We start from the raw sequence: 13,168 nt of genomic DNA on the forward strand, positions 1-13,168 counted from the left end.
CTTAACAGACTGAGCCACCCAGGCACCCAAAAGGCAGAGATTTAAAGCTAACAAGGTGACTGTTGGGCAGAAGCCAAGAAACCCCTTTCAAACCTCGTAGATACCCAGCCTTGGGGGTACCTATTTGTAAGAGAAAAATTATTGTAAGAACCAAATTGAAAAAATATGGGCACCCTGACCTATCGAATCATAATCATCTAGAATCAATGGCTAAACCTATCAGCATGGGTCATTAGTTGATCTCTTTTTTTTTTTTTTAAGATTTTATTTATTTATTCGACAGAGATAGAGACAGCCAGCGAGAGAGGGAACACAAGCAGGGGGAGTGGGAGAGGAAGAAGCAGGCTCAGAGCGGAGGAGCCTGATGTGGGGCTCGATCCCATAACGCTGGGATCACGCCCTGAGCCGAAGGCAGACGCTTAACCGCTGTGCCACCCAGGCACCCCCATTAGTTGATCTCTTGACATGGCTATTGGAATCACTTATAAAGGCAGCGCATGGGATCTTAGGTGTTCGGTGGTGTTTAGGTAAGAACTCTCACGTGGCTGAGGGCAGCCGCAGAACTCTAGGTGACCGGGGCATTTCTTGGTAATCAGCGAGGCCATAACATCATTTCAGTGGTGGCAAATAGGAGACCCAGCCAGAGAAAACCCAGCTCCCGCACGAGGGCACTGGGCTTCTGTTGACCCTAGCCCTGCCCCTGGTGCCTGGTACAGACCTCCTTTTGGAGCCCGTGCCCAGAGCAAGGCAGAGGAAGAAGATAGAAGTTCTGTCTGGAAAGGGTGCTGTGCTCACTTAAAGTGGGATGGGTCCACTTTGCCCTTTTGGCAGGAAATCACGGCGTCTTCAACTTGAAAGGGAGGGAAGAGGGCCTCACAGTCCGGGGAGTCCAGTCTACCACCCAGTGTCCGAGAAGCAGCTGTTGTCAAGTGGAGCTGGGAATATGCATCATTCTGAACTTTGCCACCTCCCCGAGCGCCAAGCCGAACAATGCTCTTTCCTGCACAGGACATGGACACCTCCCATGGCCTTTAACTCTCAGAGGAAGAGGGCTCTCACATAGAAAAAAAAGACTCCAAGGAGGTAGGAGAAGTCAGGAAGAGCATAATGTGGGAAAGTCAGAACCACACGCTTGGAGGACTGGAGAAGTGAATTTCTGCTGCAGCTTCCCGGACGCTGGCTGCTGCCACCGCGGCTGTGTTCTGAGCGTGGGGCTCTGACACATTCATGGCAGAGACAGCTGATGGGATAAGAACGCTTTCAGATTTGCTGTCTTCCATGGTAATTGCCACACAGAGCCTCTAATCCTCAGTTGTTGGCTGAGAAACTGATCGCACACCAGGGCCTGTTCATGGGAATGGAGGGGATGCCATTGGGTGGTGTAGAAAAAAATCCACAGATAGATTAGAAAAACTTACAGTTCCTCCTGCGTAGGGAAACCCCAGTTCTTTACTTTTACGCTAATTACCTTACTTTGGGCATTTCTGGTTACCAAATGGGAAGGGGAGTCCCCACCAAGCAATTCTGTGACACCAGCTGGGTGTCCTACAAACTTAACTCAGTTCTGATGCTATTTCCCTGGAGATAGAGCATCAGATCCCAAGATTAGGGGCTCAGTCCCAAAAGATTGTGCCCACCCTGCTTCACAAGTAATAATAGGTCCCCAGCTTACCAAAGTCTTCTGTCCGACTTGGCTACAAATCAGAGGTTCCCACAACCCCCTCTTCGGGTTTGATTAATTTGCTAGAGTGCCTCGCTTGGGGAAACACATAATTACGCTCACCAATCTATCAAAGCATGTGATAAAGAACACAGATGAACAGCCAGATGAAGAGGAACAGAGGGCGAGGTCTGGGAGGCTCCCCAGTGTAGGAGTTTCTGTCCCTGTGGAGTTAGCCTGTTATCACTTAGAGATTTACAAGGGTTTCAGAAGCCCTCTGTCGGGGATGGGGTCAGAAGCAAACACTAGAACAAGAGATTCTCCTTGTGCTCTTACCACTCAGACAATTGCAGGGGTTTTAGGAGCTCTGTGCCAGGAACCAGGGCAGAGATGAACGTGTATGTTTTCTGTTACCCATAACCAGATGCCCTTTGCGTTAGTTAAGACACCATCGATTTAAAACCCAAAAACAGTTGTTCTTGTGCTTGGCAGAACGTGGGGCCACCGTGCACCAGAGTCTCTCCCATCATGAGAAAGTGGCTGTCCAGCAAAGGCTGGCCTTGAGTAAGACCCACCCAGGGATGGACCCTGGCTCCAACACCTACTGGCTTTTAGACCTGGTCTTGGACCCTTTCTCCTCATTCTCTGCTTGCCAGCCAATCTAGTTTTCTTTCCAATTTTCCAGCCGCAGGGCCTTTGCACAAGCTGGGTTTCTTCTGTCGGACATATCTAAGCCTCCTTTCTTCCTGTTCACTTGATAAACCTTCCTCTTGTTCAGATGTCAGGTCAGACATCACTCAGCTCAGTAAATCTTTCCTAACCAACCCCCAGACCTGGGTCAGGGTCCCTCATTAAACCTTGTACAGGGGCGCCTGGGTGGCTCAGTCAGTTAAGCATCTTCCTTCAGCTCAGGTTGTGATCCTCAGGGTTCTGGGATCGAGCCCCAGGTAGGGCTCCCTGCTCAGCGGGGAGTCTGCTTCTCCCTCTGTGCCCCCCTGCTTGTGCACACACGCTCTCTCTCACACTCTCTCTCTCAAATAAAATCTTAAAAAAAAAAAACAAAAAAAAACCTTGGTACAGAATAACTAATATTTTTGTAATTACAGAATCCTTAGCGCTGGGAGTATTTAACATTTTGGATGCTATGGACCCCTGCAGGCCTCTGGTGAATCCCACAGACTTCTTTTCATATTGATGGTTTTTAGATGCATAAAATAAAGTAAAATAGATTACCAAGGAAGCTAATTATCCTTAGATATTACCAAAAAAATTTTTAATTGTAATATAGTAATTTATCTGCTTCTTGATGAAGGCATTAAATTATAAAATCTAGCAGCAGGTCTAATAACCATTGTAATTTTGAAATAATAATGAACATGAAGAAAAATTTGAGATCTTGGCAACAACCGTAATCTAACAGGAATATATCTATGATTTCTTTTGCTGATGTCTCGTAGGTCCTGCTAATTACTGCTTGCACTTTTGTTGCTAGCATTTGAAATTTAAGGCAATGCTAAATTTTAGTTAGAGATCAGTGGAAATAAAAGTATATTTTTTCCCCATCCATGTTCACAGATTTCTGTGGATTCTATCTAGAGCCCCTAAGAAGCCCTAAGTTAAGAACTGTGTTTTAGGAGGATTAAGTGGTTGTGTTTCTCTCTCTGGGCTGTAATCTCCAGGAGGTCAAGGACCATGTCAATTTGTGTCGTCCGTCCCCCCCCCCCCCCCGCTTATCCCTAGTTCCTGGTCAGTGTTCTGGTACCTAGTAGGTGCTCAATAAATATTTAACAATAGCAACTCTTTATAGCACACTTCCTATACGTCAGTCAGAATGTGCTTGTGCATTTCATTATTTATCCTGAAAGTTTTACCCCATGTTTTATCCAACACCATACAGCTGGTACGTCCAGAACCAAAGCAGAAGTCTGCCTCCAAAGTGAAAAAGTGAATGGATGACCCTCCTGGGTCTCTGACTCTAAAACAGGGGTAATGATGGAGCCAGGAGCCCGAGAGAATTACAGAGAGGATCTCGTGCCGCGGTTTGTGAAATGCACTAACTCAGCCCAGGGCCAGGCTCATCAGACAGGACATGTTACTATCGCAACGCCAGCGCGAACGGCACGGAGTAAAGGCCTTGGGGGCGGTTGCCCTGCACCACCCCCATATTTCCAGCATCCCCAGGATGGTTTGGGGGACCGCAAGCTGAGACTGCATTTCTGATGAGGAGAATGGTGATAGGGCTCCATCCATCCAGGGCCTCGAAGGACTTGGAGGCTGCTGTGGAAATTGTTGAGAGACCTCACACTCTCCTGTCTCATTGAGAACAGACAGGATGGGGCAGGCCGAGGGCAGAAGGAGGCTGAAGTAGCGATGCCTAGTGCCTGTGTGGGGCCGGTTTCACCTTTGAAACCTGAGTAGCACCCCTGACATTTTTATCACCATCTTGCAGATAGGAAAGCCCATGTGGGAGATGGATGTGACTAGAATGCTCATGACCTTCCCGTGGCTCGCCCGCCACCCACTCTGGTTTCAAAGAGCAACAGACTGGGTTCTGGTTCAGAACCCTCCTCCCTCTCTGAGTCATTGGCCCAGCCAGTGACTTGGGCTCTCTGAACCCCATGTCCTCATCATCTTTAATGGGGAGAATAATTGAACCCACCTCTCGGATTTAGTTATGCGTGCGTGGATTATCTGAGATGAGTGCACCGAGCCTGGCCCTTGGCATGTGCTGGGCAGCCGGCAGCTCCAAACGGACATTATTCGGATGTCATAAAAACCCAAAATGCCGGAGCTGAGGCCCGCCTTTGAGGGCCTCCTTCCCAGTTCTGTCACCGTCCCTGTGCGGCTTCCCTTTTGTGAGCTCTTGGCTGGGGGTGGGGGAGGTGACACCCCAGAGCACTGGGATTCCAGGTTTGAAGTCCTACGTGGTCTGCTTTGGGGGATTTTGTGTTTACCTAGGCCTCTTTGATTCAGCCCTTCAAAAAGAAAAATCCTTCCCTGAGGCCATTTCTTTGGAAATTTCCCCTACAGGAGTCTTATGTTCAAGGGTTCTTGAGCTGAGCCGGGAAGATAAGGAAGTGACAGGCATTTAAGCTGTCTGAGGCGAGGCTCCGTGGCTCCGGGCCACTTGAGTGCGTCCCTTCTGCTCCAAGAGGAGATACTATTACTTCCTGCCCCCTCTCCCTGCCAGGCAGGGCCCTTGGACGCCCACCCTGTGTGGTAGATGATGTCACAGAGTCCCCGTTCCCCGGCCCCCCTGGCCCAGGCACAGGGTGATTTCTGTTGAAAGCATTGTGAAATCGTGAATCTGCGCCAAGTTGCTCTGTTGGAGAGTGCTGGCCCCTTGACCCCGATCAGGAATCAGCCCGTTGCCTCTCCTGTGAAACTCGGGCTGCGGGGTGCAGGGAGGAGACCCTTCAATAGTTGAAGGCACTTGCAAGTTACCACAGACTTTGGAACAGAGCCTGTCACATCAGTTTATCTACCACCCAGAAGGAAGAGGGGTAGGGGTGGGGCTGGGGGGAGACGACCATTTTCTAAGAACCACTGAGAAAATATCCTTGACATTGATTTAGAATCAGAGGACCCTGGGTGCCCTGCTAGAAGCCTCTTCATTATTTAACGAAGTCTGGGCTCATAATTAAAGGTGGTTCAGAATGAAGGCAGAAATTCTCGGAGCTGGCACCGAGCATCGTCTGAGATGCCTTCGGAAAGCAATCAGACACCAGTGAGAACGTAATCAGGCCGCTGAGAAGGGGAAGGCTGATGTCAGGAACACCTCAGAGGGGACTATTTGTTTAGCGAGCCAGGTATGGCACTCACACATGGTTAAAAGGCTTCGATTTTGTGTAAAAGATGACTGGCCCGCTCCCGGGGTTTGGTGCAGCTTGCAATGGCCATCGTCAGGGGTCCTGGGCACCTGTTGGATGCCTAGGACTGGGCTCCTGGTGCTCGTTTTAGACCAGCGGAAAACTCAGCTGGCCTTGGGGGGCGGACAGCTGTGGGTGATGTGGGCTGAGCAGAGAGAGGCAATGGGGAGTGGTAGGGACTATGGCAAAAGTGAGCACCTCCCCCACTCTGAAGGGGAGGCTGCTCGGCTGCTTGGTATAGATGCAGGCCCAATTTAAAAATCCAGCAGTGTATGTAAAATATGCCAATTTTTAAAAACACTGTCTAGCCCCAGTGGCTTCTCCCTGTATTTGCCCCTGGGCCTGAGCCTCACAGATCCTTGTTCTGCTCCACTATTCTCTATAATCCTCACCCTTTGAGGAGCTGTGGGGAGGGTTTTGCCAGGTATCAGCCACCCATTTTATAGATGAGAACACAAGGGTGTGTAGGAGTCTGGCTCCAAAGCTCATGCTTTATTATACCAGCTTTTCCAAACTCTTCCATAAGATTCTTTAATGCTCTGTTTTATATTTTGCACGTTAAAGGAGGTTTTGGGGAAAGAGTTTCCATCACTGAAAAAGCAAGCAAAACTTGGAAATACAGAGCACAGTAATGTGCTGTCTGCTTATTTGCCTGTTGTTTGGAGGGCATCTGGTCACCTCACCTCCCCCAGCCACTGAGCATACTGGGAGTTTTGTCACCTCCATAGACTGAACATCCCCTTGACGAAGCTGTGAGTTAAAGACCGGGGGACAGGGTCTTCACCCAGACTTGAGGCTCCTGAAGGTGACCCCGGGGATGGATTGTGTGGCACGAATTCTGTAAATGGGAACTTTATCAGTGGTCCTGACTGAAGCGCAGAATACCTTCCCTCGTTCCGTGAATGAAATTTGAGGGCCCACTGAGGGCACGAGTGATGTAGAGTGTGGCCCCTTGCCCTGGAGGCGCCTACAGCCCCGTCACAGAGACGGAGAGGTGGGCTGCCGATGGGGACACGCGTGATGGGCAGGTTGAGGTGGGGAGCTCTGGGAGCACAGAGACGGCCGAGGGGAAGCATGAGGCTGAATCCAGATCTTCCAGGAGGCCGGGTCGGGGTGGGGGGGTTGCTGGCCAGAGAGAAGAGTGGAGGAAAATGGCGGGCATGGAGGGGGTGATGGCACCCAGGACATGTGCATCCCGGGAATCAGGCCCTTACTCCATCCCCCCAGTGTGCAGTTCCTTCAGCCGCTATTACCGAGGGCCCGCTCTCTGCCAGGCTCTGCTGTAAGCAGCAGGCATAGTGTGGCAGACAGGACAGAAAAGGTGCCAGCCTCATGGAGCTTGCATTCTACTGGGGAGGTAGATCTATTACAGCTAATCAGCGAAGTCAGTAATATAATTCCACACGGTAGTAAGTGCTCGGAAGAGTCTCAGCTCTGTGGAGGGGCGGGCCTCTCAAGTTCTTAGCAAAACTAGGATTCTTAGCACAATCCCGTGCTGAGAATGCAAATGCAGGTGATAAACGTGCTTCAGATAAAAGTCGGGCCTCCCTTTATCTTTAGGGATCAGCAGACCACTGACCCTTGAACCAACCTGGCCACAACCTTTGGTACCCCCACGAGCCAGGAACAATTGTTTTATTTTAAACAGTTCAGGGGGTGGAAGATTTCCCAACACATGAAAATCCATGTGTGAACTATTTTTTAAGTTTAAATAAATTGAATAAAAAGTGACTGATACAGATGACTTGATATCTAAATAGTAGCTGTGCAAGTAAACAGAAAAAAGAAAATCATATGAAATCGGAACGCAGTGTCCATGAATAAAGTTTTACAGGTGTGCAACCGTGCTCATTCCTATACATATTGCCTGAGCTGGTTTTGCACGTCAGAGACTGAGTGTGTGGTCTGGGACCAGCGTGGACCTTTGGAGACCCCTCAGTTACTGAATTTCAGTCCCAGTAGATGGTCTCCTTAGAGGCCAGACCCGCCTCTTTCGCGAGCTTCACTCAGTATTTTCTAGTACATTGTTACATACCTGAAACAAGGTAACATGGTATGTCAGTTCTACTCAAATAAAAGTAAACAATGTTTTTTTTTTTACAAAGGTCCTATGGGACAGAGATTCTCCCTAGTTGTCATGTGATCCACAGATTCTCCAAAATGAGAATCTCAGCATTTAAAAAGTTAAGTGCTAGTTCCAAGTAAATGGCTTTGATTTTAAATATAAATATATATGTATATATTTGTTTCTAGTTCATTGAGACAGTGGAGTTCTGTACCTCTATACCTTCATTCAAAACAGTGATGCCAACTTCTCTTTATTGACAAGCAAATATTTTCATGATTTACTGGGTAAAACACAACAACAGCATAACAACTATAATGTAAAACCATATCCCATTTACATCAAATTGTATGTGTGTGCTTTTACATGTGTGCAGAGAGATACCTGGATATGAGATCACCAGAAGGTGAACAATGGTTATCTCTAGATTCTGGGATTTGGGGTGATTTTTTTTTTTTTTTTTTTTAGGCTCTCTTCTTTTTTTGTATTACTTGGGTTTCTTTTTAAACACATTAACCTGAATCATCTTAATCAAAAGGAAAACTGAGCTATTTTAATTTCAAAGAATAAATAAGAATGGGTGCATCTGCCTGTGGGTGATAGAATTATTTATGTGGTTATGATGGAACTTGAAGATATATGTATCCCCATGCCGCTCACCACTAATTGGAGAAGAGGAGTGATGTCTTCAGAATACGGGAGATGAAATAAGAACATGGTAGGAGGTGAGAAGAGAGGTAGAAATCAGGAAATCTGACACGGTTGTCATTGTGAGGGATGGAAGCTTTCCAATATATGAATCTCCTCGGTTCATTATTGGCACCTGGAAAGATGGGGTGTAGATCTTTTCCTGATTCTTGCCCCCATGCTGGGTCTTGAGAAACTACCAGCCACTTAAGTTGGGGTATTTAAAAGCGGTATGTTAGTGCCACCTAGTGTCCCCATGTTGTCACTGCATGCCCCCTTGTCTCGCTGGAAGCCTCCCTTCAGATTCCTTGTTCTGACGTCCCTGCCCCGGTGGCATTTGCAGGGCAGCAGCACGATGCCTCCCGGGGTTCTGCGGGACAGTGGGAATGCCTCATTAATTTATCCCTGCCTTCCTGTCTCAGTCACACAAAGCAAATCTCTTCGGCTGAAGCGTGATTTAGCAGTTGAAGAGCAAAAGGATGCCTCCCTGTCAAAATCAATCTCTTCTTGTCTCCAGCAGCCAGGTCCTTCAGGCTGGGCCCGTGCTTCTCTGGCAGGAAAGCCGTCCTGCTATGCTGGGCAGCCTTGGACTTGGGGCTCTGGGTTAGAAAATACGGGAGTCTGGCTCGCAGTGGGCTGCTTGCCGTGTAATTGATCTTCTGGGAGATGCCAGAACCCAGCCACAGTCCCTGACCCAAGTCCTCCAGTGTGGCTCACCTGCACCCCAAACCTGAGTGTGGTCTTCACTGCCCGCCTCTCCCTCACACCGTACTTAGTCCAGCACATCATCCAGCCTCTCTGTTTCACCTGTGTTTGCTCTAGAACCCACTGTTCTAGTACCTGCTCTCTGGTCTGCAGGGCCAGCCCCCTGCAGCACCTCTTTCCCACCTCCCTCCTTCACTCCTGCCTCCTCCACGTTCTTCTACCTGGAGGTAGAAGCTGAAGCGATCTTGAAAAGTGCAAACCTGCTTGCATCGTTCTCTGGTTCAGATCTTTCTAGTGGTTTCTCAGTGCTCATAGAATAAAGACCAGATTTTGCATCTGGGGTGTGAGGCCTCTCACGCCAGGTGCACAAGTCACTGCTTGCCTCTTGCCTGGTTCTCCGGGCCTGGATCTATCCCTGCTGGCTTCCTTCTGGCCCTTCAGGCCTTTTCCTTGCTGTAGTCCCTTGACCTGCCCTCCCGTCCTCCCCTGACTCCCACCCCTTTCGTCTCCACTCACAGGTCAGCTCTCAGGCAGGTGCGCCTTCCTCATGGGAGTCATTGGCAAAGCCTGAGTCAGATCCTCCCGTGATGTGCTTGGAAAACACTGCGTGCCTCTCCTCATGTCCATCCATTCCGTCCAGGCGTGTAATACCAGCAGCAAGTGTCATTCTTCACTGAATTCCCATCTGCCCCTCTAGACCAGTGGTTTTCAGCTGGGGGCAACCGGCCTTCCAGAGGACATCTGGCATGATGCAGGGACCTTCTTGATTGTCATCACTGGGGCAGGGAGTGCTCCTGGCATCTACTGGGTAGAGAGCAGGGACCCTGCTAAACATCCTGGAGTGACAGGACAGCCCCCCAAGAACAAAGGATTGTCTGGCCCAACGTCAGTGATGCTGAGGCTCAGAGACCCTGCTGTAGACTCTGAGAGCCCCTGGAGGCAGGAATGGTGGCCACTGGGGAAGAACACATTTGAAGGCCTAAATTGTCACACTATTAAAGGCCAGCTTGATAGTGTCAACCCTTGAACGGGCTTGTCTGGAGATAGATGGAGAACTACCTGTCCCTTCAAACCTGCCAGCCACAAGGAGTGAAAAGGAGAATTGGCCTGGCTTTCCTCATGCCCCACATGAGGGTAATTACACGAGGTACTGCTAGTCCAGAGGGAAACCATCCCTGTTTTTGTGTCTTTGCTTTAAAATTCTTTAAAATCTCATTCTAAATTATATTTGTTTATACTCTGAACTATTTACAGAAAATTTTCATCTACAATTTTAGTTTGTTGGAATATCCCACAAATCAAATGGCCTGGCTTTTCCAAACAAGTCACCATGGGAAAAAAGCCAGGGGACTCTAATAGATTTGAAGAGGCTAAGGCGTTGTGACAACTAAATAGAACATGAGATTGGGGAGAAATGGCTAGAAATAATTATTGCACACCATTAGGGAAATTCGAATATGGACTATGTATCAGATAATATTATTTTTTTAAAGATTTATTTATTTACTTAGAGCGGGGGCGGGGGAGGGCAGAGGGAAAGGGAGAGAAATCTCAATCAGACTCCCTGCTGAGCAGGGAGCCCAGCTCAGGGCTTGATCTGCTGACCCTGAGATCATGACCTGACCAGAAATCAAGAGTGGTCGCTTAAGCTACTGCGCCACCCGGGCGCCCCTCAGGTTGTATTATTGAATTACTGTTTATTTTCTTAGGTATGATAACGCTGTTATGGTTATTGTCTTAGCTCAGGCTGATACAGCAAAATGCCATAGCCTGAGTGGTTTATAAACGACAGAAATCTTTTTTCTCACGGTCCCAGAGGCCAGCAAGTCCAAGATAAGACACGGGCAGATTTGAGGTCTGGTGAGAGCCCCGCTTCCTGGCCCATAGGCGGCTGTCTTTTCCGACGGTAAAGGGGCGAGGGAGTTCTCTGGGGTCTCTTTTCTAAAAACAGGAATGCCCTTCATAATGAGCCCTACACCCTCATGACCCAGTTGGCGCCCAAAGGCCCCACCTCCAAATGCCATGACATTAGGGAGGAGGTGTCAGCATGTGAATTCGGGGAGCGGGGTGCAAGTGTGTGCAGCACAATGCAGTTATAGAAGAGAAAGGCCTTATTCCGAAGAGATGCAGGCCCGAGTATTAAGCAGTGAGGTGTCAGCATGTGTGCGACTTGCTTTCCGTGATTTTGCAGGAAAACAACTGTGGGGGGGGGGGAGAACGCAGAGGTGCACGCTGTTCGCAGTAGGCGAACCTCGGTAGGAGGACTACGGCGGTTTCCTGTGCTCCTACGCCAGCGTTCTGAGGTTGGCGTGTTTAAGGGCTCCGGGGCGGGGGACGGACTCGCGTGCTGTGCCGGGCGTCTCTGAGCGTGGTGTGCTGTCTTCAGTTTGCAGCTCCCCGCCCATCCACATGAAGGTGCAGCCTCTGAACCAGACGGCGCTGCAGGTGTCGTGGAGCCAGCCGGAGACCATCTACCACCCGCCCATCATGAACTACATGATCTCCTACAGCTGGACCAAGAACGAGGACGAGAAGGAGAAGACGTTCACGAAGGACAGCGACAAGGACTTGGTAAAAGCTTCTTGTTGTGGTCAGAACTGCCCTCGTAGTTGGGAGACGGGCCCCCTGCCGTGTCTCTGTGCCGAGCACGAAGCGTGCCGGGGGTCCCTTCTCTGTGTCAGCACAGCCTCCTGCCGCCTGCGGAGGGCGCCCGCGGGCCCGGGCTGGGCTTCGCCGTGCGGTGGCTGCAGGCGGTAGATGGGGCCCCGGGTTGACGGGGCGCGGTGCACCCTTAACGCTTCCTAAGGACACCACCAGGAAAAGCTAGGTCATTTCTTTGTAATCAGACTCTTCAAAATGGACTGCTTGTTCTTTCATTGGAAAAACCACAAAGCATCCATGAAGCGCTTTTTAGAGGATCTGATTCCTGTAAATATTAAATGAGCTATGCAAACGCAGGACAGGTCCTAGCATGTAGTAAGTGCTAGATAAAGGCAGGCTATTAATACTAGAATTCTCCTTCCTCCTCTTCCTCCCCTTCACCAGGCAGCTGTCCACTGCCCCCACCACTCCTTCTGTCAGATTTGACCAGCCTTATACATGACCATTCCACTCGGGACCCCTGTGACCATGTGATTTTTAACCACCGTTCTCAGGCTCTCAGACCCTAGAATATCTGCCGTCACTTTGAGCTCTCCACGCCCAAGTCAGCTTCTCATGTGAACATTCACATAAATGCGTAGTGGGCAACACCCAACGGGGCCCTTCCGAACAGATGTTTGCAGATGTTGTCTTCTCCGCTGGAAAAGCAAACGCTCCCAACAAGCATGAGGCTTGAAGTCTTTGCCCAGAAACTCAAAGTGACACATTTGGGTTTGAAAGCCTTTGTACTTATTGTTAATCAAAAAAAGGCTCTGGCATAATGAAACTAGAATTGTATGTGTGCATGAAAATGCAATAGCACCAAGTGGGGCTCTTAATGACGAGTATCCCTTTTTTTCTTCCCGATACAGAGTCCCCAGGGCCCATTCAATCAGTTATGGAATAATACTTTTCATATTCTTTTAGATGAAGATTCCTTTACTTCATTTCCATTTATATTTTCAATTTCCCCACTAGACATTGTTATCTGGGTCACATTAGGGAAGGATGAGCTTCATGAAATCAGAGAGAAATCTATTGAAAGGCACCCAAGGTTATGATGTGTTTTAACCTTTCTCTTGTCGCCACTGGATGTCCATAAGGGATTTTTCTGTTTCTGGAGTAAAGATGACTTGCATTAATCAGCAGAAACCGTCTAGGTGCTTATGCGGTTTCTTGTTCTAAGTGGAAAATAATTAAACACACAAAGATAAATAGATACCGGCTGGGAGTGAATTCTAATAAACCCTTGCATTGATGGACCAAAGATTTTGCTCCGAACGAAGACAGAGCAGGGGTCAGAGGTTTAGAGAATGAGGCATAAATTAGTTTCAGAGAAAGGGAGAGATGGCGAGAAAAACATGCCTTGACAGCAAGTTCTTTTTTATCAGAATTTTCTAAGGGTCGTTATTTTCTTCGGGGACACACAAAATGAATTTCCTTAATTCCTCAAGAAGTCAGGAGTGCTGACTTAGTGGCGACAAAGCTGTTCTCTAACTTAACGGTGGCAATGCCTCAGAAGCCTGAAAGTAACACTTAACA

At 48.8% G+C, this 13,168-nt stretch overlaps 1 protein-coding gene across 7 annotated transcripts in view; it reads left to right on the forward strand.

Moving 5' to 3' along the window:
• Positions 1–13,168, forward strand: part of PTPRG (protein tyrosine phosphatase receptor type G) — a 681,996-nt gene that overhangs the window by 562,949 nt on the left and 105,879 nt on the right. For all 7 annotated transcript variants that reach the window (XM_026501151.4, XM_026501155.4, XM_026501152.4 and 4 more), the window contains exon 9: positions 11,373–11,557. In XM_026501151.4, coding sequence (XP_026356936.2) covers positions 11,373–11,557 — 185 coding nt within the window. The remainder of the gene's footprint in view (positions 1–11,372; positions 11,558–13,168) is intronic.

The sequence above is a fragment of the Ursus arctos genome, unplaced genomic scaffold (assembly GCF_023065955.2).
Source record: "Ursus arctos isolate Adak ecotype North America unplaced genomic scaffold, UrsArc2.0 scaffold_14, whole genome shotgun sequence".
NCBI classification, from domain to species: Eukaryota; Metazoa; Chordata; class Mammalia; order Carnivora; family Ursidae; genus Ursus; species Ursus arctos.